The sequence below is a fragment of the Camelus bactrianus genome, chromosome 6 (genome assembly GCF_048773025.1).
Source record: "Camelus bactrianus isolate YW-2024 breed Bactrian camel chromosome 6, ASM4877302v1, whole genome shotgun sequence".
Taxonomy (NCBI): domain Eukaryota; kingdom Metazoa; phylum Chordata; class Mammalia; order Artiodactyla; family Camelidae; genus Camelus; species Camelus bactrianus.
In genome coordinates, this window is record NC_133544.1 from 86,797,198 (window position 1) to 86,823,963 (window position 26,766).

Consider the following 26,766-nt stretch of genomic DNA (forward strand, 5'->3'; position numbering starts at 1 on the left):
AAGGCAAGGGAAATACTGCAATATGTATTTCGTGTTTATGTAGTCCCAAATGGTATCCTAAATGTGGATCAAAGTCGGCAGCAATCTGCACAGCTGTTTGTGTTTAAGCAGAACAGTGATTAAGGAGTAAATGCAAACAAATGCTACCAACTGGAACCTCTGAGCAGGTCTACAAAGTAAACAGGTTATTATTTATACAAAGTTTTCAGCCACTTATTCATTTCATTGTTGGATTCCCCATTAACTAAAATAATACTAAACTATGAAATAATTTGGTTATAATTAAGGTAAAATTTAAAATTAAAGCAGGATGAACTCTTCGCCCTCCTGAATAGGAAGCAGCACCAAAACTACAGAAAGAGAAACAAGAGTAAAAGTATAAAATTATTTGAAAAGCTTACAAGATAATTCAGTGTAAAAATTCAGCAGTAAGTAAAGTGGAAGACTGAAAAATGTGATAAAATGAGTCAAAAACAAACTTTCCAATTAATTTATTTAAAGTCATTAATGTTGCAACAATATGATGTGCAACAGATCAGGACACAAGTTATCATATTCCTTAACATATTCCTTAAAAGAAAAATAAAATAGTACATCTTCTTGATATATCAAGACCCAAGTATTTCTTACAGGGACCACATCAACATCTTGCACACACAGTCATTAGACCTGAATTTCTCGCACTTAGAATGAGAGCTCTAGGCTAGGCAGCGTCATTTGAATAGTAGTAAAATGATTGCAGTACATTGTGTCTAAATGACAGCATGTGAACTTCCACTAAGAAAAAGGCTAGAATCTTTGAGATATATATCAAAGTGCGTTAGTGTCTAACAAACTCTGAATTTGCAGTGTTCCATGTGAACGATGCCCCAAGGGCTGTACACTCAATATTCCTGAACACTATTTACTAGCTAGGTTTAGGTAAATAAACTGTTTAATGGGCATAACTTTAGAAAGTTTATATACAAAAAGTGCAGTGGAGTAGCTAACTAATATTTTTTAAGTTCTTCCTTAGGTACACTGAATGTTAAAACAAAAATTTCAAAATGCTAATGCTTTAAACTCTTGTAGAATGTCTTACAAGACAGAATCAGCCAGCCATTTGATGTAAACAGCTTACTATATATAACTCTTCAGTAATATAAAAGCATTAAACCCTTGATTTTCTTATGGAGTTTAACTGGTTAGTAAGTACTTTATGTAGACTTTTCATAGCATTTTAAAAGTAGTTCTCAAAACGTAAAAAATTATGTAATCTATCATATACAGTTGCAGTAACAGTTCTATTCAAATTTTAGTGTCACACCTTGCAGTCCAACATATTACCTTATTTTACATTACCAGTTAGAACTTTAAAGGAAAGTTGTTATTACTAGGACGCACCACTGATCTAATTCACTCACAATCCTGGGATGGGAAGAGGGGGGCGAAAGACTCCCCAGTTAACTCTTCTATACTATTAGAACATTGAGCAGATAATCTCCCACTTCCTTTACCAGCTGACCTTCCCAATCAAGTCTACGTCCGTAACTCTTTCTCCCAGCAACTCAAATTATACAATGCCTGTTCCCTGTGACAAGAACAGAATTGGTCAAACTTACAAGTACATTAGTTCCTCCATCTATCCCATCATTCTGAGATTTGTGATCCATTTCTCCAATAGCTATAATGCAGGAGAAAAAATAGGCATGAAAACAAAACTGGGGTAGCCACATCTATTTTCAACCTCCTCTTGACCAAGCAATGGGGGCAATTTTCCACATACAACATGGGAAAAAAGGATGAAGCTGTCATCTTATATATAACCATAGCAGTGTCATCAGGAAACTGGTCTGATGTGTCCTGATGCTAATTTAACTATCATTTGCAATCTAAAAAGCCACTTCTGCATTAATTAGAACACTTTCAAATTCCCTGAGCACACATACAGAAAAGCAGCCAAGGAGTAATGCTATGTAGTCATTTACCAGAAGTCTATCAAAAAGCAGATTTCTTCTTAAAATTTTTTTAAATTCTGGAATTGCAGCTGAAGAAAGTCTAGCTACCTACATACACTTTTCAATCAACAAATTTCACTATCCAGTGTGGTTATTAAATAGTGGTGTCCATTTTGGAAAACTACATTAATGTTTACCAACCATGAAATACGAAATGTAACCTAGCCCTGAACTTCAATCTGAGCGTTGTAATTGCTGACTTTCCCTATTTAAACTTACTTTGCTATGAAGAGACAAAGAAAGCAGGGGAAGGTATGAATTCTTGTTACAGGTACTACCAGCATTTTCCCTTCCACTCCAGTCTCCCTATTCACATATTCTGTGCGTAGCCTGCAGGTTTTCCTGCTTGATACAAGAAACAGTACCAATGTTTGCCATATATAGTACTTCCGTTAACAAGGACACATTCAGTGGCCTTCTTAGATTACAGTTCCCTTTATAGTTTTCTTTCTCTTACCTCCTTATTTTGTTATCTTCCTTTTCAGCTTCTCCGCTAGGCCCTACTTAGAATCATATTTCTTTACATACCCCCCATCCCCAGGTAGGACTATTCAGCTTCAACTGTAGGATCAATATACTGTCTTCTTAGTGCTAATAAAGAATATGGCCGAGCACAACACAAATTCCTTTACGAGAAACTTCTGGCTAAAAAGAGGCACTCAAAGCCCAAGCACAACAAAAAAAACAGTGGCAAGAGCATCAAATTAAACAAGTTAGATCCATGATTCCAGCAGAAAGATAAAATCACACAATTATATGTAATTTTACCTCAATCAAAAATGGAAAATTAAAATTAAATGATATGGGGAAAATGTCTCACAGCCACAAATTACAAGTAACAATAAATGCTTTTCCTCTAACCTCCTTGTTATGATCTTAAGTCTCACAGTTAAGAGAAATTACAGGGCACGTCCCTATAGCAGATTCCATTAAGGTGTCGGTTAGAGTAGAAATCCTTTTAAATCTAGTGATTCCCAGCACATCCCTTTGTTTATATCCCAAGTGTTATCACTGTTCTCTCTGAATTTTACTGTTCTAATAGAATACAGGGTACTTCTACTTAAAAAAAAAACAACACATAGAAAATACACTTTTGCAGTAAGTTGTATCAATAGGCAGGAACAATGCTTGCAAAAGGCAATCGACAGTGTAAAGTGTTGAAAGTGAAGAACTGGGCACATAAGGTGGCGCACAGCCACCTACTTTAAAAGCTCAGCCCAGTTTGAATGAGATAGAAATTTATAGATGACAGACGACTTAATGTGCTCTATAAATATAGACCCTAATCACACTTCAATTCAGTACGCACCCTTATTCGTAATCCTCGTATGGTAAGCGTTCAGAAGGAATGTCTAAGCTGTTATTGGTTTGCTTTTTGAACACAAAGTATTTCTAAGATTGGAGCACGGAATAATGGTTTTGGCTTTATTCATTATAGTGACATTAGTTTGGGACCTGCCTACAGCTGCTGGATCCAAGTTAAGTCAGGAGGCTGCTGAGGAAAATCTCATCCTGGGAACCCTCCAGCATCTCCCACAAGTGGGCTTGGAGTTAGCCTGTCAAGTTTACGCCTGAGAAGGATAAAAAAGACAATTCTATTTTGTGGTAGAAACTTTTTTACTAAAAACAGCAATGATAAAGCTACATGTGTGTTCAGTCTAGGATATAAGCTTAGCTATCAATTTTGCTATTCTTTTGTAAATTACCTCATAGGAGGGGCTTGAACGTGGTACGACCCTTAAGTTATGAAGGTACTAAGTTTACCAAATGTATATGAGCCCCACAAGTACATGACACAGTATTAGACCAATCTGGTTTTAGGGTAATTTTGTGAGTAATTAAGTTCTGTTTGGGGGCATAAGTACAATTTACTGCAACGTAGAGTCAAGGTACTTACCAAATTAAAGAATTTTACATGCTTACACCAAATGCTATCCAAGACAGCATAATATAATGATGCTCTAAGACTTACAAAATAACTTAATTTACAGTACTGTCAACAAGATCCAACAGAAAATGTGGAAACATACCATATCTGCCTAAGTCAAACACCCGATACGAAGTATTTTGGTCAAGAGCCCACACTGAGATCAGTTAATAAAGCAGCCCCTGTTTTCTAAAGAAAAGTAGTGACAGTTCCTCTGAACAGTACACTGCACTCACACAAATTCAGGAGAGTGATACCCTGGACACACAAGCTTACTTCACATTAAGTGAACAAACCTAAAATTTTTATCAAGTTCTGACTTTTGGCCAGAAGACAAAATGTCTGACATATACATATATACAAACCCCAATTCTTAACCTCTTACATTCTCTAATTCTAAAAATGGCTTTTTCACTTGTCTGAAAGTTTAAAAATGAAAAAGTGTGCAACACACTTGTATTTGTGTGTCTGAATTGAGACACAATAAACATTAAGTGAGAAAAAAGCTCAGAATGGTACTAATCTACTTAGATTATGTACATGACCTTTGGGTGTTCATGAAAACCAGTTTAACTGTCCCATCTTATGAGCAACTTTATTTTCTAAGTGACCCAGGAAATGTATTTAACCATTTACAAAAACAAAAATTCTAACATGCACTTTACAAAATCGTGGTCTTATTTACCTGCATATTCTTCCACAAGAGAGCTACACATTAAAAAATATTGCTCAAAAACATAAAAATATATATTATCTCTTTCCTTTTCCATTTAGACATATAAATATTTTACTGAAGAAGATGCATCATTTAATAAACAAATGCAAAACCTGCTTTATATAAAGTGTGGTTCTCTGCTATTTAGCAATATAAAATATAAAATGATTATAATATAATTACCTGGTAAAGAGCTAAATTCAAGAGATTTGCAAACCAGTACAGCAGTGAACAGTCCCTTATACAAAAGTCCATTTAAGAAAAAGTCAAGTCAATTTTGTAACAGGTTACATAAAAATCAGGACCAGTAAATGCATTATAAATGCAAAGAAGAGCACGGCTTCATCAGCACGTTCTTCAGTCTGTTTGGACCATGCCAATCTTACTGCTCACTTTTTGGTTCATCTTGTTTTCCATTAAGCTCTTGATCAACTCTGTTTAATGAAAAACAATACAGATACTAAGACATCAGCAAATGAACAATTCTCTTTCTAAAAATAAGTGACTGATTTTAGCATAGATTATTATTCTGTTAAAAACAAAGCTTTGCAAAGAAGCGGATATAGTAAAAGGTTACCAAACATTTCCCCAACCAGGAAAGGTAATTTTTAAAGGCAAGAGGATCCTGGCAAGAAATGTGACTGTGTCTTTAAAAATTATAAGATACTTTACATACAAATCCACATAAACCATATTAAAAATTCAAATTACAGGCTTTGGGAGCATAGTTCAGTGGTAGAGGGTGTGCTTCGCGTGCTTGAGGTCCTGGGTTCAATCCCCAGTACCTTCATTAAAAAAAAATTCAGATTACAACAGGCATATTAAAATGCTGAACTGTAGCATGGCTGGGGCAAGGATCTAACCGGTAAGAGAGTGGTAGGAAAAGCAATTCCTTCAAAAATGACTTTGTTAACTAGAATATTAAAATGCCACTAATGCCACCAATTGGCCATTTTTTTCAGTGATTAAAAATGCTTATTTATAGATCCATAAGTATTCTCCAGAATGTACTGGCACACTTAAGAATGTGAATGCCTTTCAATTATTGTGATAGTAAGGAGCCACAGAGTGGAATAATCAGAAACATCTAGACGTACATGAAAAATCTGACTGGACCAGAAGTGGGTTGCACAGAAAGCACATCAAAATTTAGGCAAGTAAGGATTAGAAAAATTAGGTAATTACCACACAAATATTATAGACAACCCTTCACAGGTAATGTACAACAATCTACTGCTACTATATTTGTATATTTATACTATATTTGTAGTAGTCTGAATTACTAACGAAGGGAAGTTTAAAACAATTTATCATGATATATGAAGATACTTTCCACACTTGTTTCCATTACTGTATCACTTGAACTTCAGTGAATCAGACCTAAAAGCCCTGGCCTGTGGTAAAGCCAGATTAACCTCTAAAAATGCTTTTATACTGTTATCAAAAATTTGAAAGGTATATATTTTTACTAAGGCATGCAATACACATCGACCCCTTCAACATCTGAAATATTGGTATGAACTAATTTCACAATCACCTTATTTCTAAAATCTGTCCAAATATGAACAATGAACACCTGCCTGGCCTCTCTTGCACTGAGTTGTTTGAAACATCTAAAACATTTTAAACTGCTATACTTCAGCATTCAGTTTTGAATCCTCCTTACCAGTACTCATTATACAGATTTCACTTTAAGTAAGCTCTCTGACACATAGCTTCTGCTATTTAGTTTTAAAAACACACCCCTCTATTTTTAAACTTGAATGTTATCATTTTAAATCTGACAAGGATTTATTAGTTTTTAAAGCTAACTAAACTTTGTACAAAAACTTAAGAAGTGCCTGAAAGATACATGTAATGATTGAATTAAGGTTAAATGAAACAAAAGGAAAAAAGGAAAAAAAGTCGTGGTAGGTTACACATACAATTAAATAAAAGGCAAAATTCCACTTTTTCTCTAATGCCTTCTGTCAGGCAAATGAATACTAAAACTTTTGTAGAAAGACATGATACAGCAGATGTAATCAACAAAGGCAACTCATTTTGAAATCCATGAAGCAGCTGGCTTCAAAATACTCTACAATTACAGACTACATTTTAAATTTCAGCCAGTTGTCTGGCAAATGCCCACCAATGCCTTGAGAGGAAAGAGAAATCAGCAAAAAGTAACTTAACTGTCCATGTGCCTATGTTAAAATGTTTACCCATAAAGTGTCATATAGAAACGTGAAGCTGTGATTCTATCACAAGGTGAACTGAGTTCCTGCCCATATACAGAGCCAAAGTATGTTCAAAGAATGTTCCAGTTTCTTAGAATTGGTTCCTTAGAATGGTCAAAATGAAAACTACATATAAATTTCTCACCTTAACTCAATAAAGACTGTGTGACTCTGTTTTGCTAATCTGTCAACATTTAAAAAACCCATTAGCAAGTCAGATCCAAATCCTACAGTTTTCTAAATTACATTATAGAACAGTAACTATTTTATACCCTTTCCTTTCATCTTCTATGCCAAGATATTAATAGATGAGAGATTGTTATGCTCAAAGCAGAAGTATTCAGAAGTATATTTAAGATGGAAAGCAGAATGTTTAACTATTAAACGGTACATTGAACTTTTAGGTATTTTATCACATGTAGAATTTGACTGGTTAGCAGGCCATTTAAGCATACAAGGAGATGAATGTTGGTTAGCCAAAGAATATGTGCATTGCAAATATAATCATCAACCCCTGGTGGTGGGGGACGGACTCATTAAAAATGCATATTTCAAAAACACAAGTCAGATTTACAGCATATGGTGAAACCAGTAAGGTCTTACAAGGAATTGGTTTTGCAAATAGTGTTCTTAGGAATTTCTCTAGTTTCACCATCAGTATTTAAACCAAAAGGAGAAGGAGATGTGAGCTTTATTTCCTACTGGCACTATGTATGGTGTTCAAATAGAGTGAATCCAAGCTATACTCAGCACCTGGAACTTTGGATTCATACCGTATTTGGATTCTGGGGTCTATTATATTTGCAAGTGCTATTATCTTTGTCTACCAGCTAACCAACCAATAAGGAAGAGTTAGTCTGTGCAATGCAAATGGACTAGTCTAGATGCAACCCAGTCAAGGTGTGCATATACCTTTTCTGTTTCTTTTTTAACTTTTCTTCTTCATACCTTGGTAGGGAAGAGTTATTTCAGTAAATATACATGTTATGAAGATGAACAAAAACTTGAAAAAAGGCACTAAAAATAAACTCATAAGTTTGTAAGCAAAATGAAAAATATTTAATATACTATACAGGAAGTCAAAACTGACTTAAGAAATGTGGCTTTGACATATTCAACAGGCTAAAATCTCAGATTAACAGAACAAACCAACATTTTTCTATATTAAAGCACTGTGATACTGAAGTATTTGTGTTAACAGCCTTCCACCAAGTCCTTTTAAAGGTGAGATGGAAATAAATGAAAATTCCAGCCACTGAAAAGTATTAAGGTCAGGCTGATATGAATATTTCATTTCCCTAGCAAAATCATTATTTGATGCCATGAGGAGCTTATGCAGATCTGGAGAGCAGGATGTTCAAGTTTGGAGAATGTTCTTCAGTACTGACCAATTAGGAAATCATCTCTTAGACTACAACTAGTCTTTAAAAATATAAATGAATCACAACCAGAAACAATTCCTCCTACTTTAACTGACTGCCTGAAGAACACGGTGACCTATGGGAAAGAGGTTGCAAAGTGTCTCCCTTCCCTTTTCTTTGGTACAAAAATGAGCAGTTACAAAATATGTATACTATATGAAGTGAGAAAGAATGAGTATCAAAAAATTTGCCTCTTGCACATCAAAATATAAAGATCCAATACAAGCAAAGAAATAAAACAAAACATACTGTTTTATGCATTCTGGTATGCCAACATATTCCATGGGGACAAGTTCCGCTAGTTCTGCCAAATTAAAGACGTATCTAATTTTTTGGCTGAATTTTGAGCTATGGGAGAAAATAAAAATAATTATCTTAGTATTTCTGACCAACAGAACTAACATGAAATTCATACAAGGAGTTCATGTTCTTATTTTTTTAAAGAAAATGGTTCTCAGAAGATTACCTAATAAATGGTCTTGTGACAGCCAGAAGTGTTCTGATAAACCAAGAGGGATGTACAATGATTAGAGATTTTAGGTTTTTCCGTAACCTGGAGTTTAAAAAAAGAGAAAGTTTAAAAGCTCTACAAATTCTAATGCCAGAGGAAGAGCAAACAAATCAATAAGTATGTGCAAGTCTATACAAAAAAAAAATCAACTGAAAAACTCTCATCCAAGACTTGTCATTTAGATATGACATTCCTAAAGACAAGCAAATGCACTCTTGAATTCCAATGGTCCTACCTACTGGTATGAATCTGACTAAATTTATGTCCACGGTGTAGCCTATTATTAAATATCTCCTAGAATACATTCACTTGTCTTCAGGACTGTCAATCAGGGTAGAGGCCAACACTGAATATAAAAGTCAGTTGTTTTCATTTTTCAGAGGGGCAACTGTTACTAATTTCTTCAACACCATGAAGGCACTGGGCTGGCAGAAAGGTGGGAGCGGAGACCATAAGAACAGGTAACATGGTTCAGATCTAATGTATTCTTACAGAGTCTAAAATTTTTATTGAAAGTTAAAAGCATTATCCTAGACAACTTAAAATGTTAAAAATAAAAACCGCTGTTTTAGCAGTATATTTCACACTTAAATAAAGGCATCAGTAAGGATTTTTTTTTTTTTTGTCCTAATCACAAGAACTAGCCAACGTCATGTGCAGGCATGAAGAGAAACCTATTAATGGGTTGGAGTTGATTAAACCAGTCTGAATTAGCTATGGTCAAATCAAACCAAACGGAAGATCAAAATTCCTTCCATTAGCATGGATGACTAACTCCCAGGAGAATACAATTCCAGAGCTCATTCCAAAGATAGATTATAGCTCAGCAAGCATCTTAAGAAACATATTATACTAAGCACTATAAATTAGGCAAGATCCAGAATATAACAAGAACAGGGAATGTGCTAAATTCTCCATCCTTCCCCAAAACATAAAGTATAGGAAAGTGTTTGATGTGGTATAAATAAGGAGAAATAAAGAATGATTTTTATAAGTTTGAAGACAGAAACTTGTCATGAAATTAATAAACTTAATTTATGAAGTAGATACATGGTGGCTTTAAGTGGCAACAGAAAATAAAATTTAATCTAATAAGGCCATTATAAAAATTATTCAGACTAGCTTTTAACTTGTATTTACAATACCGTCTATCAATCTGTTGATAGCATTTCCTGAGCCATCCCAAACTGGGCATTTTTCTTCGAGTTGTTGCACCATTTAAATAAACTATCATGTAGTTTTCTGCTACTAACAGCTCCAAAGTGCCAATAACATACCTGTAAAAACAAATTAGGTTTAAGTTTTAAATGTCATTTTGCAGAACCAAACCAGGTTTTCCAAATTACATAATTCTTTTCCCTCCCCTTCAGTGAGAGCAAAAACAATTAAAAATTTAAAACTGCTTTAGTTGGTATTATGATTATTTAAAGAAAAGAAGAGTTCATTTAGAAACCTTTATTGAAACGTTTATAGATGATATGGTATCTGGGATTTACTTCAAAATTTTACCTTGGGGGTGTATAAATTGTGGGAATAAAGTACAAATTGATATTTGTGGAAATGGGTAATTGTTACACAAATATTTAATGTATTTCTATCTTTGTATATGTTTAAAATTTTTCCCAACAGTTTTTTTTTTTTTTTTAAACTGCACTAAGTTGAGAAATAGAATGACTCTGGAAATAAAGCTGAATCAGCTTAGCTACATTTGGCTTCTTGGGGGTAAATGTAATTTAGCCAGCTGATTTTGAGATCAGTTACTTCTTTACACTTACTGTGTCCTCCAACGTAAAATAGTAAGTTAGAACAGATAATCTGAAATATCCCTTCCAGTTTTCCTTTTTTGAGGGGGACAATGGATAGTTTCACAATGCCAAAAAATTGATTTAAGGAACCAGAACTGGGATATTGATAATTCTTACCCAGCTAAAGTTCACCTCCATAAACGGGACATGTACTTAACTCAATTCTGTCCAAACACTTTTGTGATGATCTACTTACTTAAAGAGATTGTCCATCAGGTATCTATAGTTAGGTTGACCACTTTCGGGCATAAAACAGACAGCAAACACAACGATGGCGTTTAATCCATCCCCATAATATCCTGAAAAACGACCCAAAGACAAAATCATCAGCATGGTTCTACTCTGAAGATTGTTCAGAAGATATCGATTATGGTTGATATAGTCTACACGTTTCTGAATCAAAAATATATTTTCTGTTCTGACCGTATAGTCTTGTAGAGATCTTTATATCTCCTCTTCTCAAAAAGAGAATAAAATCTGAAGGGGAAGGGTGAGCATAAAAACCTGAAACTCACTTAAATTAGTATACTCAGAAAGCCAGTCTTATTTTAGCACGTAGATAGTGATATAATCTAAGCAGACACAATACAGCAACATCCTCAACAAAATCTTCTTATGCAACCTATACTTAAAGTGGTTGCTTTTTAAAAAAGTTTTAAATATGAAAACGAATATATGTATGGATATGCCTGACTGGGACATTCTGCTGTACACCAGAAATTGACACACTGTAACTGACAGTACTAAAAAAAAAAAGGTAAATAGTTTTACATTCAATGATGTCTAACATTTTGCAGATGTTAGGGTATTACAACTAAGAAAAGATTATACCTCTGATATAAGTCTAAGTGGAAGAAAAACAGTGCTGAAATGTGTTTTAATTATAATCTTTAAAATGTTTGTTTTAATTTAATTATAATACAGATATTAAGCTGTAATCAGTGACAGATATTTCTGCTTTGACTTTTATTTCCATTATTTACATACATGCACTGAAAAGGTTAGATCATTTCAAGTACATCAGAATCTTCACTATCTTTCTTAATCCCTTTGTCACAAAACACATTATGGTAATTCAATAGGATAAAAAGGCCCTAATAACTTTCCCCCAAGAAAAATATAGCACTATTTCTAAAAGACATTAGGTTTAAATGATGAGGCAGGTCTCACAACTTGCTTCCAATGAGCTGGCTGGATTAATGAGTGTCTGTGGACCTTCTGATCCATATTATCCTGTTTTTCTTCATCTGAATAAGATTAAATTAGGCAGAATAATGTAACTGCAAATATTCAAGTGATTTGCTTTCAGATAAATGAAGACTACAGAAATAAGCAGAAGAATGCACTGGGTAAAGAGTAAATTAAGCGGAAATGACTCTACCTGAAATAGCTAACCCGCTGCACCTACGTGGCCTCCTGTCCTGCATTAGGATTTCAGGTAATATGACATGCTCTACAGAGTAAGTTGCATTCTGACTACTGCTAGCATCCTGGCACTGTTTACAAAGTGCTGAGGTAAACCATATACAGCACAGTCAGACTGACAGAAGTTACAACTGCACTTTGTAGCTTTTCCTATTTCACTTGCAAAATTGTAAAGGAACAAAGCCTTAATTTTGTATATCCCTCAAATATGTAAAGTAGGTGTTTCATAAAAGTGCGGAATGAACAAATTCTCTACTTTGTGGTAAAGTTAAATGATTTGCTCTGGATTTTAGGGTAAAGAGTAGTATTTTAGAAGGCCAGGTTTTATTTATATCCACAAAAGATTTGTACAAGAACGTTCATGGCAGTTGTAATCATAACACTTCAAACTGGAAACAACTCACATGTCCATTAAAAAAAAGGATGGATAAGCATACTAGCTTATCCACACAATGTAGTGCCACTCCGCAGTAACAAAGAGTGAACTACAGATACACGTTACAACACAGATGAATTTCAAAATGATCATGCTGAGCGAAAGAAGCAGACAAAAGAGTATATACTAAATGATTACACTTACATTAAATTCTGTAACAGGCAAAACTAATCATGGTGTAGGTATCAGCATAGTGGTTAATGGAGAGACGGTACTCTTTGAGAAGGAGTAATAGAAAATTTTCTGGGGCAATGAAAATGTTCTGTCTAGGGGGTGTAGATTATATGGGTATATGGTTATATGGGCATCTGTCAAAACTCAGTGAACTGTATATGTATACACTTAAGACTAGAGCATTTCCAAGTGAAATAAGTTGGAAAGAAGAAAGACAAATACTGTATGTCATGTGTACCTAAAATCTGAAAAACTGAACTCACAGAAACAGAGAATAGAATGGTGGTTACTAGGGACTGGGGGATGAGGGGACAGAGGAGATGTTGGTCAAAGTACAAACTTCCAGTTAGAAGATGGGTAAATCGTGGGGACTAATGTACAATATGGTGACTGTAGTTAACAATATTGGGAGTATACAGCTCAGTGGTAGAGTGTGTATTCAGCATGAGGTCCTGGGTTCAATCCTTAGTGCCTCCTTTAAGTAAATAAATGAACCTAATTACCACCTCCCCCCAAAAAAGCAGCAAAACAAACCATTGTATTATGTACTTGAAAGCTGCCAAAAGAGTAGATCTTAAATGTTCCCAACACAAAAAAGAAATAGTAATTATGTGATGTGATGCAGGTGTTAGCTAATGCTACGGTGGTAACCACTTGCAATATATAATGTTATCAGATGAATGTGTTTTACCCCTTAAACGTAACGTTTTATGTCAGTTTTATCTTAATGAAGCTGGGGGGGGGGGCGGAATTTGCAAATACTCAAAAAAAAGAGGATTAGAGTGTTTCACTGTATATAAATTATAAATGGATTAAAAGGAGAGAAAGTCAAGTTCCAGTTTGGGGTACCTACAGATAGAGGACAGGGCTGGGAGGGTGGCAGCTCTCACTGCAAACCTGTTGAACTTTAAATGTTGGTTTTATCCTTTTACTTCAAACCTGTTACATCTCTAAAATGACATGATAAATGTTTATTATGCTTTCAAAATTACACTGTCTCAAGGGTGAGACCCTAAGCATTCAGATCCCTGATACTGTATTACAAAATCTGAACTATCTTCCATAACTCTTACCTCCATGGCTGATAACTTTTTTATAGGGCTCAATTGCTTTCATATCAACCCTGTGGTCCTGTTCTCCAATTCTGAACATACGCCATCGTCGTCCGTCTTCTTTTTCTTCTGCTGTTGAATATTCAGTAATTGAGCCTTTCCTAATAACTTCAGTAGTCTTAGGTTTGGGAAGATCATCTGTCAAAATAAAAGGTTTTTGAATCAGATTATTATTGTACAATAAAAATCAGATTACATGTTAACCACTTTACTATCTAATTAGATTGCTCAGAGAATGTTTCATTATACCTTCTGTGGAATTTTAAGTATTTCTAATATAATAGAGGAAAAGGCTTGCTCTTGATAAGGCCAATTATATTTCTGGAAATCATAGTTCTTTAACTTTTTTTTGTATTGCCTAATTCAGTAAGGACTTAAAGTGCAATGTCCATCCACAAATTCAGAAAAGATAATTCATAGAGCCATGAAAATCATAGTTGGCCTCACAATGCCTTTCCAGATTCTACTTATAACACTGTCCTTGACAGGTACCATTATGGATTACGGAAAGCAACTATTCAGGGGCCAAATATTTTTTGTTGTTGAGCACAAAAATTATTCCCCGAACATTTTAATACAAGATAGAAAGTGGTTAACTGGTCAATAGTTATTTCTCATTTGATCAGTTTTATCAGGTAGAAAATTATCGATAATATTTTGAAGTGTACATGCAAAAGGCTATTTTAAGTGGACATCAGCCAAAGCATAAGCACCATTGATTAGGTATAATTTACATTTTAAGATTGCATTTTAGGTGATTTTTAATCAAGTAATGATTTTCAAAATTTTAGTATCATAGTCCTTACCAAAAGATGGGGGAAGGGAAACCTACTGTATGTTAGTTGTTTGTTTCCAAGACAAAGCTGTTAACGGAAAATATCCTTCCAGGAAATGACTACAGCAGCATTAAAGAAAGAAGAGACAAAACACATAGGCAGAAAACTATTTCAGTATCTTTATAAAATATTGCTTATTACTGGACCACTTATTGAACCAGTAAAATAGGGAAGAAAAAGTGAACAAAAGATATATAGCACGTTAAGGATCTTGTTCTTTACTGCAGATAACATACCTAGTGCTAAACACTGCTTTGAAGTAAAAGTCATTTTAAAAATGAAATATTATATATATATATAAAATATTATGACTATTTAAAGACACTATATACAGTAATTACCTAATTCAAGAAAGCATGTAAAGCAAAACACATGCCAATTCCTTTCAATTCCAAATTAACTAATAAGGAATATAAGGGAAGGGGCTAGGAGAATACATCAATTCAAGTTGGTTTACAAAGTGCTGCACTATCAGGCAAACCTATTTAAAAAAACTTCCTAAAAAAAATGCCTTCAGAAGTCCCTCTGCAAATCCTCAACTACTTCTAGCAATTCCTCAAAGAATATGTCTCTTCAAAGCTTTTTTCTTAGTTGACTGCCTGAATAAAAGAACATGTCATAATTACCAAGCATTTGAGAGCAACATTAAGAAAAAAACATAACTTTATAGCACTGGGCAATTAAAGTAAAGCCACTACTATGAAGAGTTTTGACCATGAGGATATTCAGTGCTAGCAGAATTTCATATCTTAGTATCAAATATATGAACTTTAAAAAGAATAACATATTTCAACAGAATCCCTTAATCATTGATTCTAGTTGGCTTTATGATCATATTTTAAGGTTTTCTAATTATCCTAATATGAAAATGCCACTGCAGAAACATGTAGATATATGAGCACAAACATTCATTAATAAAGGTCAGGTAAAAACAGTGAGACATTTACCTTCCCACTCAAATTCATTACTGTCCTCGGATGGTGTATCTAAGCCATCTAAGTCAATCTCCCCGCTTTCATCCAAGTCATCTGACAACACAGAGCCATCACTAGGATCCAGAGTCAGGCTAATGTCTGGAGCCATTAGTTTTTTTCTTACTTTATTGCCATTAACTTCTACTGAGCCTGGAATGGGTAAACAAAGTGAAAGATACATTTAGAAGAAATGCATAGATGTACAAATTGAGTAAGAGAAAAGATATCTTGAGAAGGTAACATTAATGAAACACAATCCCAAAGCACTAATTTATCAACTTTGGATTCTGATCACTCCTGCTTCTATATCACAGCAAGATGACACATCCCAGCAAGGATCTGCCTTTTTAAATAACAGAGGCAGACCTTACAGTCCCCTCTCACTACTAAAAATGATCTCCTGTCGCCCGTTTGTTGAAATTTCCGAAACTCAAGGGTATGTTTTTGAAAAGTTAAATTTCCAAAGCATTGCAAAAATGCTTTCCTAAACATTTAACTTATCCTTTGGCACCTTATGATGGATCAAAAACTAAGTATATCTTTTTATCTTAAAGAAATGTGTTAAAAAAAATAGCACACTTAAAGTCTATAATATCACTGAAACTAAGTGTCAGGTTCTTACCAGGCTGACTCTCTGGTCCAGTTACAGCTAATATATCTGCTTCAATACTATCATCTTCCGGTAAAGGTCTAGAAGACACAGATATAATTTTTCACCCAGAAATTAAAAATAAATTTTTTTGAAGTTCAAAGATCTGTTAAAAGAGCTTATAGAAACAATTACGTGGAAAACTGAATAGAGCAATGTTTCTTAAGCTTTAGTAATTTACAAACCACTGTTAAAGAAAATTCAGACTGCCCAAATTAACTTACATATTTATATAAGTAACACATAAAAGATATAAATTCCTTTTGTAACTGCTCTTAAATACAACAAAACAAATATAAAAATCATTAGCCACCTACAAAACACACATATTTCAAATGCATGAATTTAACGTGATGTGTGATCCTATGTATGATGACGAAGCTCAGCTGCCACTCACAATGGGAATATATGACTATAATTTTTGAGCTCAGCACTTCTACACTACTATTATAATGATGTGCTACACAACTGAGTACTCTCCCTATTCCAACTGCTAAGTATTCCAACTGCCAAGCAAACTTCTTGAGCACTGGATGGTCTTCTGACCATCATGTCATGGAAGCATCATTTAAATATAAGCTCTGCCTTTGCTTTTTCTCTCTTCACCCAACTGGTGCCAACAGAGTTGTAAACACAAATGCAAACGTGTCACAGTAGCTGGCCAGATAATCTAGAAAACTTCCTTATTTACTACGTTTTTTCCTTAAGATAAAGCACGCAATTTAACAGTTCTTACAGACAACTCAAGATTCCCTTTCCCCAGAAACCTGACTCTAACAAATACCACATTAAAGCACTGTTTATAACAGTAAAACATTTGAAACTTGAGCGTCCAAAACAAAAATGAAAAGATTATAGAAGATCACATACATATTTGGTTAGAAAGTGGGATACAAGAGAATGAGTCTAACTATTAGACAAAAGAACTTTTGTTTACTAGTATTAAATGCACACCTTTCAATACTGAGTTTCCTTAAGAAACCCAATATTCAGTTAATAAGTGACATCTCAATAAAGAAATTGTGAAATTTTGTTTTAAATTTGTTTTCATTTGGAAGCATTGCTCACATTGGAAAATCTTCATCTTGCCATTCTTCCTTAAGTTCTACACCTTCCATCCTCAGCCTGGACTCAATGTCAACTATAGACTCCTGATAATCCAGAGAGCCAATGTCCTGTAAAAAAGAGGAAAAAATTTTAACAGCTTATTTTCCATTTTATCTGCCGAAAAGACACAAAAATCTTATACCTTAGCTCACACCTCCACCCTGGGTCAGGAAATACATTTATTGGGTTGCAACTACCACTTTTTTTTTTTCCAATTAGAAAACAGGGTATATATATTCTAGTAATCACTGTTTGGTAATTAGGGTATCGTGCAATTAAATACTTTCCAGTTGCATATATGCATATGTGTTCAAGTATGTGATTTAACATTTATTAGGAACTATAAATTATGTAAAAGCAACTGGGGAAGGGAACACAAATACTAAAATTAAATAAATACATTCTCTACTCTAGACCTATAATTAAATTTTCTGTCCTCTGGAGAGGTTAATTCTAGAAACTAAATAATAGTAAATAGCATTTACATGTTCACGATTCAGGAGAGCCAAGTGTTGTGCGGTCTTTTATATTTCCTTCTCCACAGTTCCAATGCCATAATTCCCGAGCCACTTAAAGGTTATTCATTAACTGTCCAGTAAATGAATTATGCTACATTTTGATTTGCTTCATATCTATACCAAGCTTTTCTCATACAGTTTAACGTGAGTTTTCGGATGCTGAACTTAATATTTCTATTAATGCAACTACATGTTTTACCTTGGTCCATAAATTTTAGTTTTAGTTTTTCCAAGGAAGGATGGAGGTGTCAGTATCCTAATTTTACACAATGAAGGATCTAGAGTTTGGTATGGTTGATGAAATAAAAAATAGAGGTATAAGTATATTACTTAAAAAGTCATTAAGATCAACTGGTTAACAGCGCAACAAACACTGTGACAACTCTGGGGGCCAAGAGGTATAAACAAGTATTTAGTTCACTTCCATTAGAGTAAGTCAACAAATGGCTAAAGTTATTTTCTAAAAAAGCAGTAAAACACACAACTCTTCAGAGAGAAAAAGTATTACTAGATTATCACTAGAAGTTTTAATAACAAAGTGGAAGAAAGTGGGATGGGGAAAATCAGGCTTTTCATAGTAAATCTTTCTAAGTTATTTAACTTTTAAAACCATGTATATATAACTTGTGGTGATATTATATGGTTGTCTTATCTACTATGTCATTACAACATTCAAAAGACACACAAAGTTGTACAAAAACCCATTATGTTCCAGAACAACAATGACAAAGTTACATTAGAAATTTTTTGAAGTGTCTGTGTTTTGCTCAATCTCTTAAGCTTATTTTTCTAATTTCCCTATATAAATAGGCTTCCTGTTAAGTTTTACCCCTCAAAAAGAGTCGTGGAAACATATGCCCCAACCTATCTACACATAGTGTCAATTTCTGTTGGTAAAATCATTCCTTGTTTGGAGGAGAAAATACATATCTCGAGAAATTCGAGAGGACAAACCATGTTTTTTAGCTGCTTTACCACTTGAACGAGTCTATCACGTGAAAATATACACAGCAAGCCAGAGTCCTTCAGCCCGCTCAGCTGATTCATTCAGTTCTTACTTTAACATCATTGAATCTTGTAATGTTAATACATCACAGCACACGGTTATGGATACCTAGTTTGGGAATAATTATTTAAGCTAGTTAAACAGAACCTAGGAGGAGAGACAGATTCACTCTTAACCATTTCAAATTCTAGAGGAAAAAGTACACTAGGCAGATAAAAAGTTTATTGAGAGAGGACTACTCTTGGAAGCACATTGTCATCAGCAGCTGTAGGAACAGGAAACAAACAAGAAAGGAGCAATATAAGCAGAACCACTTTGAAGGAAATCAGAATACTGCTGACTCACAAGTTAACAGAAACACCAAACCCCCCAAAAAGTCAAGCTCATAGAGAACAGACTGCTGGTTGCCAGCGGTGAGGGGTGGGAGGTAGGTTAAATGTGTGAAGGGGATCAAATGGAACAGGGTTCCAGCTAAAAAAAAGCCCTGGGAATGTACAGCACAGCACAGTGACTATAGCTAATACTACTGTATTAGATATTACAAAGTTGCTAAGAGAGTAAATCTTTAAAGTTCTCATCACAAGAAAAAAAGTGTAACTAAGAATGGTGATGGATATTAACTAGACTTATTGTGGCGATCACTTTGCAGTATAAACAAATATCGAATCTTCATGCTGTACACCTTAAATTAATAAGTTCAATGTCAATTATACCTCAATGTTGTACACCTGAAACAAAAGATCATGTCAATTATATACCTCAATTAAATGTGATACTCTATCAGAGATGTTAACACAAAGTTCAAGAAGAATTACAATGGTTTGACATTTCTCAAAATTGTGAAGATAATAAAGCACAGGATAATTATGCCACCTACAAAAGGTACATTTATCATATTATAAGTATGCAGAACATACTGGAGATGCTCTGAGATCTTTAAGATTGTCTAATAACTGATCTCTAACACTTCATTGTAGAGTTACAATTAGATTTAATAAAAAGTTGTAAATTCGGAGTATCACTATCATCATATTATACTAGCACTCTGCTTTAGAGAATATAAGCTTCAAGACATCTTTTGATCCAATGTCAGCCAAGACCAGTTTATCGGATATTCCAAAATATTTACATACACTTCCTTTCTTAGGTGTCTTTCTCCACTGGTGCTCTTTCTAGCAGCATGACTCCAGATGAAATGAACAAAACCACCTTTCCAAAGAGTGCTTCTCACATTTACTAACCACTTGCACATTCATCATCTCATACGTTCCAACCAAAAATTTTGTGTCATATGAAACATCGGTGTTTTTATCCCCATTTTATCTTATACAATAGAGACAAATGACACTGTATCTTGGTTCCCAGATTAGACCAAGACTGTTTCTAATACAGCACACTGTCTCCAGTTCACTGGCAACTTTATAAAGAATAAGCCCGTAATGCCAGATTTACACATAGTTTCTAAAGTCCTGTAAGACTACAATAGCACTGACTTATGCTCATCTAGTTCAACCTCCAGGTTTGCAGCAGTGGACCTATCATACTTCCTGTCTAAACCCAACAATATTAGGCTGCAATAGAGGAGATTGTGAAAAGAATACAGTTTAGAGAAAACGTTAAATGATCGGAACTAAGGAAAAGCTGTGCAAGATCAAGATAATATGTTGTAGGGTAACTAGATACGATAACTTCAGTTACAATTCTGAGGAAACATCCATTTACAAATTGCAGAAATTCTTATATAATTTTAGAGATAAAATGCGGTTAATTTGAAAATTAAGCATTAGGAGAAATAAAGGTCCTAATGAAAAAGAGGACGAAAAGAGCAACACCAAAATGCAACCACACACTTCATTCTACTAACGATATGGAAAACACTATGACTACCTGGATGAACATGGCAAACGCCGTGCCCTCAAAGAACTCCCAGAACAGGAAGACGAGGGGAAGTTCAAAGCAACATAATAGACTCATATAAATTTCTGAGTTGATCTAGTATACCTCCAGTGACACTAGATACACCCCAGGAAACCCAAATCACTTTTGCCAGGTATTTAAGTACAAGGTAGTGTCTGAATCCACGCAGAATTCGGCTTTGGGCATTGGAAAGTCCATTAAAGCCTGATTACAAACGCCGCTTCCGTGTCTGTTCCCCAAGGGTGCGGAGCACATTAGACGTCCAAGTTTCTTTGTTCTGCACAAGGACCGACGCTGGTGACAAAAAAGGGATCAACTTGACACAGTCACCGTATCCAGACGGGGGAGTGTGAAGGGGGCTGAAAAGGCAGGTTCCCTGCGGCGCAAAACCGTCACAAACGGAAAAGGGGTGGGACGAAGGTAGGGGAAGCAAGGATGGCAAAAGCGAGCAGAAGCCCAGGCAAGGGCGGGGGCCTCAGCTGGGCGGGGATCCAGGAAGCGCCTCGAGGCAGTTCCTATGGCGCTCGCCACAACGGACAACGCCCTGGGCTTCCTTCCTCGGACGGTCCCGGGTAAGGGCCCCTCAGACGTCCGCCCCCCCAGGCCTGTTCCCAGCTCACACTCGCCGTGCTCAGCCTTCCCCAGTCGCACTTACCCCGGAGGAAGCCTTGGCCTCCTCGTCTTCTTCGCCCCTCCAGCCCGGCGACGTTGGGCTGACGGCCAGGTCGCAGAAGGTAGTGCCGAGCGGAGCCCGCTCCCCTCCGACAGCTGTGAGACCCGGGCTAGTCCCCCGGCCACAGCGGCAGCAGCAACGGCAGCGGCAGCGACGGCAGCTGACCCGGATGCAGAGAACGGACCCGGCGGAAGTGGCAACATCCCGACCTCCTCCAGACCCGGCAGCCAGCGGAAGCGGAGGCGTGGCGTCACCTAGTAGCCCTCCTCCGCCCGCACCCTCCGTCCTGTGGGGGGTGGGGGGGGGAACTAACGCATGCGCAGGCGCCCCTGCCCGCGCCCTGGGGCTGCTCAGCGGGTGCGGGGTGGGGTGGCGCCTTCCTGGTTGGGAGGCTACTGGCATTTCCTCTCTGCGCTGGACCGCTGCCCTGGAATCTCAAAGAACTATTTCATATTCTTTGTGTTGCCTTTCTTGGTAATTAAGATATGGATGCAAATGGAGGGGGGGATGACAATATCCTATGTCTCTTTGGGGAGCTAGACCTTAGATTTGGGTAAAAGTAGAGGTGGCAATAGCTCTAAAACATTGCTTTACTTAAACTGTTACCTGAAAACTAGGTTCACCTCTTGGATGTCAGACCGAAAGACAACCAAGCCAAAGATCAGGAGAAGGAAGGATTTTCTTGTAGCAAGTAAGGAGAACACTGAGGATCTTTCCCAAAGCGGTGTCTCTCTTAACAGTAAAACTGGGGAAGTTTTTAAGCTAAGGGTACATGCCGATTCAAGAAGGGGCGTCAGCAGAGAATTCTGCATAGAATTGGGGCAAAGGTGGACAGAGTCCAAGCTTTAGTTGATTGAAGTCGAAAGGGTCAACATTGTCATCCCTTAGGCTCCCGGTGATCTTTGATGGTTGAGCACTTCAGTTTAATCTCTACCACTGAAACAGAACTAGGAGTCTTTACAACTGGTTTATTATCTTTGCTATTACTTCCTTTCTTGCATGATAACAGTCGATTGTTATTTTGTTCCCTTAAGTTCCTTATCACTGACACTGTTTCAAGGTTTAGGGGCAAGCATCGTGGCCAGGCTTGGATCACAAAATGACTTAGGCCCCAAATGGCTTCTCTTTTGTCAAAAAGCTGTATCCAGTTCTCTTCATCTGGGGACCCCCTACCCTATCTGCTTACAAAACTATATGTTGGGAAGGATCAATTTGTTTTTTAAAATTTCTAATTAGTTATGGACCATGCTTTGGGAAGACAAAATAAAAATATTAGCAACATTTTATCTTTAGAGTCAATAGCCATAAAATTACCTGCAAAATTGCCATAGAGTTTCCTAAACACTAACTCTCAATTTCTATACTACCTGTCTCACTGTGGACCAGTAACAGTTCTCTGAAGGGCCCAGGTCAGTGGGCCACATTTTGAGTAGCAACACGTGAACTAAGATCAGTTTGGAAAATACAATGATACCTCTCAAATCTCACCCACTAAATCCCTGCAAAGGCCCAGCAGTCAGCTATCTGTGTAATGCATTATGGAATGGTGGGGCTTAAGGGGAACGGAAAAGCTCAAAATTTTAAATCATTAACCCAAAATGCATCTCCTGGGTTTACAATTCGTTGGCACTATTTACTCACTCTTGGCAGGGGTTAGACTCTCGGTGTCTCATCTATAAGATGGGGGAAAAATAATACTTCATAAGGTTTTTGTGAGAAAAGTCACATATATATTAAAACAGTGCTTGACATCTTGTAATGATATTTAGGTTGGAAATTATTATTTTCCTCCTATTCTACTAATTTTGTTAAGTAGCTGGCAGAGAGAACAAACAAAGCTGATCAACTGATAAACAGAGCTTTAGCTAAACAACTCCTTGGACCATGGTCCTGTAAACAATTTTATCTTCAGTTACTGATTTTTCATGGTTCCACATCCTGCAATAAGTAGTATTCTCCACAGGGTGGCAGAAAATCATTTGAAATCATAATACAATTATGTGATTTTTTTTGCAATCTTTAGTTCCTTTTTCATTTCAGTAACTTTATTGTTTAGTAAGCTTGGTCAGTATTTGATTTGGTTTTGAGTAAGCCATTCTACTATTTGTCTTTTTATCCCCATCGCATGAATTATCCATTCTTTTTGTTGAATGAACTACAGATAAGGCAAAAAGGATAGTCACTATTAGCACATTTACGTATGTCCTTTCAGATTATTGTACACATATAACTATAAAAATAGCACACATTTTATAAAAATAAAATAATGTACCTAATAATTGTTTATGATCTAATTTTTTCTTTTCATTTAAAAAATACATCCCGAACTCCTTTTCAGGTCATTAAGTATATTTCAACACCAACTTTTTTTATTATGGATAATTTATGCACTAACAATTCCTTATTAAACATTAAGGTTGCTCAGTTTTTAATAGTTAAAAACCACACTTCACAGAGTATCCAAAACGTCAGAAACCTAGAACTAACTTGTTTTCAAATAGTGTAGTAGTTACTTTTCCAAATAATACTCTCAATATTTTTTCCTTTAAAGTTTAGGTGAAACACCTCAAAGCAATGAGTCCAGTTGTTAACCTGAATAAAGCATGATAAAGACACTATTTTCCCTGTTTCCAAACTTGTCAGACAAGCTTCAGTGTATTGGTACAATCACTCATTTTTTTCTATGTGGCTCCTGGAACAGGCAGATATTTAGACTCTTAAAACTGGAGAATAATTCAGAGGTGCCAAGTAAAGAATATTGCTAGCCATGTAACTCTACAAGGATTGAATCATGAGCCACTGTACTGACTTCTAACATACCCTGAAAGATCAGCAGTGAGGCACTCTGTGCTCTGAGGGAACTGGCAGAACAGGCCTTCAGATAGTTATTTTTCAGGAGAAATTTTTTACGAACCTGGATTCTTGCATCTTCCCGTATTTAGAAAAGCACTGACAGCATTAACTAAGATGTGTTCCTAGTGACTGGCGTGAACCTTGTACCAAGATGTGTGTTTGGCTGCATGTACTTCCTCTGCCAAAATCACATATATACTGACCTCCCCCTTTACCTCTTTGAAACATTTTCTCAGGGCTACCTGAAAGGCTGTCTCCCAGGCTACAGTCCTCAGTAAGACACTGAATAAACTCTACTTACAATTTTTTACATTGTCTGTTTTTTTTAAGTCAACAGAAGGAAAAAAAGTGGGGCTTCCAGACCCTAAGCAGAAAGTTTCATTTGGAGAGTGATACATTAGTTCAGAGCCACATCAACCTTTTCCTTTGTGGATTTTGGTTTTGGTGTTATGTTTAAATAGGCCCTCCTCACACTAAAATTATATAAACAGTCATAGTTGTCTACAGTTCATTCTTTGAAAAAATAGGAACATTAAATCCAACTGGAATTTAATATATATGCTTATGATATGGAGTAAGGAAACTGATTTTACTAAACTGACAAAATATTTCACCTAATGTTATTTACTGAATAATCCAGTAATTCTTGAACTTGACTAGGACTCAATTAAGGAAATGTTACCTTCAGAGTTAACATCTTAGGTTACCCACGTGTTGAAGTATCTGTTCACAAATCTTACAACACATCTTTTAGCCATTCACCAACCATCATTGGACAAACCTTTACTGAACAATATTGTGAGTCCTAAGGGTTCGGACCTGAGGGTACACATGAAAAAGACACAAGGTTTGTCTTCAAGGAGCTCACAGATTAGCCAGGAAGTGGCGCAAACAAAGACAGTGAACAGTTTGGTGGACTGAGGTGATCTTGGCACTTCCAAGGTACAGCTAAATAGAAGGGAGCTACACAGATTGGGGGTGAGGAGTGGGAGGTGGGGTCAGGAAAGGAAGACTTTCTGAAGGAGGTGATATCGAGCTTAGTAACAGAAGGAGGATCTTCCGAGCAGAGGAAATGGCATATGCAAATACACGGAGGTTTCTAGGAACCTCATGCTGCTCATCATGGCTGGAGCTCAAGCAGTGGGAGGAGGAGTGGGTGTGAATGGCCGGTAACAAAAAGAAGTAGTTAAATGCCAGATTAAAACAGGAATCAAAAAAATTTTTTTCAGGCCTTTTCTTGGGGTGGGGGGAGGTAATTAGGTTGATTTATTTATTTACCAGAGGTACTGGGGATTGAACCCAGGACCTGATGCATACTAAGCATGTGCTCTAGCACTGAGCTATACCCTACCCTGCAAAAAGGGAGTTTTTTTTTTAAATACTAAGAATTTATTTGAGCCAATATAATGAGCAATATGGAAAAGCAATCAATTATTACTTTATAATTATGCTCCAAAGGAAGAGATCAAAATATGTCCTGTGCAATGACAGGCCCATTAGGATGAGTCCTAAGAGGAAAACTTTAAGAGGGACGCCACTTACTTGAATACATGCTTTCGTATGCATGTTAAGATTATTCCTGTTAAACGAACACAACATTGTACATCTACTATACTTCAAGTTAAAAAGTCATTATTCATGTTACTTTGTTATACTTCACACATCAAAACTACAGCACCGAGTCAAAACTGACTGAAGAGGTGCTCTGCCTGCTCCCCATACCCAGCAGAACCTCGAACCGAGGTAAGATGAGAGGTGATGAAGAAGACATTTGCTACAACACTAAGAAAAAGCCTGTGTAAATTCAAATTTCAGATGGCATAATGTACATTAAACGAAACTCTTGAAGGCTGCTGCACTCTCCACTGTATAATTTTATAGACGGATTGTTATTCTTGCTTATGAGCATATAAATTCAGTGATGTTTGGCAGTGTACTCAGAATTTTTGAAAAAAAAAAACAACCAAGTAGCCTTTTTACATGGGCTGAAGATGTCTTTGCTGGTTGAGCTTGAGGGTAAAACCAGATACAATTATATATTCATTTAATTATTCATAACTTGGGCCTGAAATAAATGTGTATATATTTTTCACTTATTCACTTTATAAAATTCAAAACCAAACCCAGGAGCAGTTTTGTCTTTGGCAGGGTGACAAGTTTCTTTTCTACAGTGAACCAGTGAAAGAAATTGTTCCAGAGAGAATTTGTGCTTCCTGATTTCAGAAAATTCAAATTGGACAGCATACATATATTATATCTCACTGTTGCTTCCAGATTCCACAGGGTACGTACGGGGAAGCAACAGCACACATTTCTAAGAAATATTTCCACATGCAGAGTTAGATGATGGCCATTTAAGAGGAAAACTAGGCTTATTTACTGGAGAATTTTAGTACATGGGGTTTTAAGGATTCAGCTCATTCCAGAAAATAGCTAGGTTATGGGTTAAATCATGTGAGGATAAGAGTTCAGATCTAAACCTGGTTGCGTT

General features: G+C 36.0%; 1 protein-coding gene across 2 annotated transcripts; it reads right to left on the bottom strand.

Annotated features, from left to right (window-relative positions):
• Positions 1-476: 476 nt before the first annotated feature.
• Positions 477-21,647, bottom strand: BNIP2 (BCL2 interacting protein 2). 2 transcript variants are annotated; one of them, XM_045506237.2, is made up of 11 exons: positions 21,405-21,647; positions 17,270-17,376; positions 16,175-16,242; positions 15,526-15,702; positions 13,704-13,880; positions 10,792-10,894; positions 9,936-10,067; positions 8,746-8,832; positions 8,529-8,627; positions 7,771-7,806; positions 477-5,073 (listed from the first exon to the last, which is right to left on the bottom strand). In XM_045506237.2, exons 2-11 carry the CDS (start codon positions 17,317-17,319, stop codon positions 5,022-5,024), a joined length of 981 nt encoding a protein of 326 aa, XP_045362193.2. In that variant the 5' UTR covers positions 17,320-17,376; positions 21,405-21,647; the 3' UTR covers positions 477-5,021. The 2 variants fall into 2 exon arrangements, with proteins under 2 accessions (XP_045362193.2, XP_010967734.2); XM_010969432.3 differs by lacking the exon at positions 7,771-7,806 and having other exon boundaries at positions 21,405-21,645.
• Positions 21,648-26,766: the final 5,119 nt, after the last annotated feature.

Coding starts and splice junctions, on each gene's coding strand:
- BNIP2 (XM_045506237.2), bottom strand. CDS start 17,319: ATGGAAGGTGTAGAACTTAAGGAAGAATGGCAAGATGAAGATTTTCCA. Junction 15,703..16,174: donor TGGACCAGAGAGTCAGCCTG/GTAAGAACCTGA, acceptor TACCCATTCCAG/GCTCAGTAGAAGTTAATGGC. Junction 13,881..15,525: donor TAATGAATTTGAGTGGGAAG/GTAAATGTCTCA, acceptor TTATTTTGACAG/ATGATCTTCCCAAACCTAAG.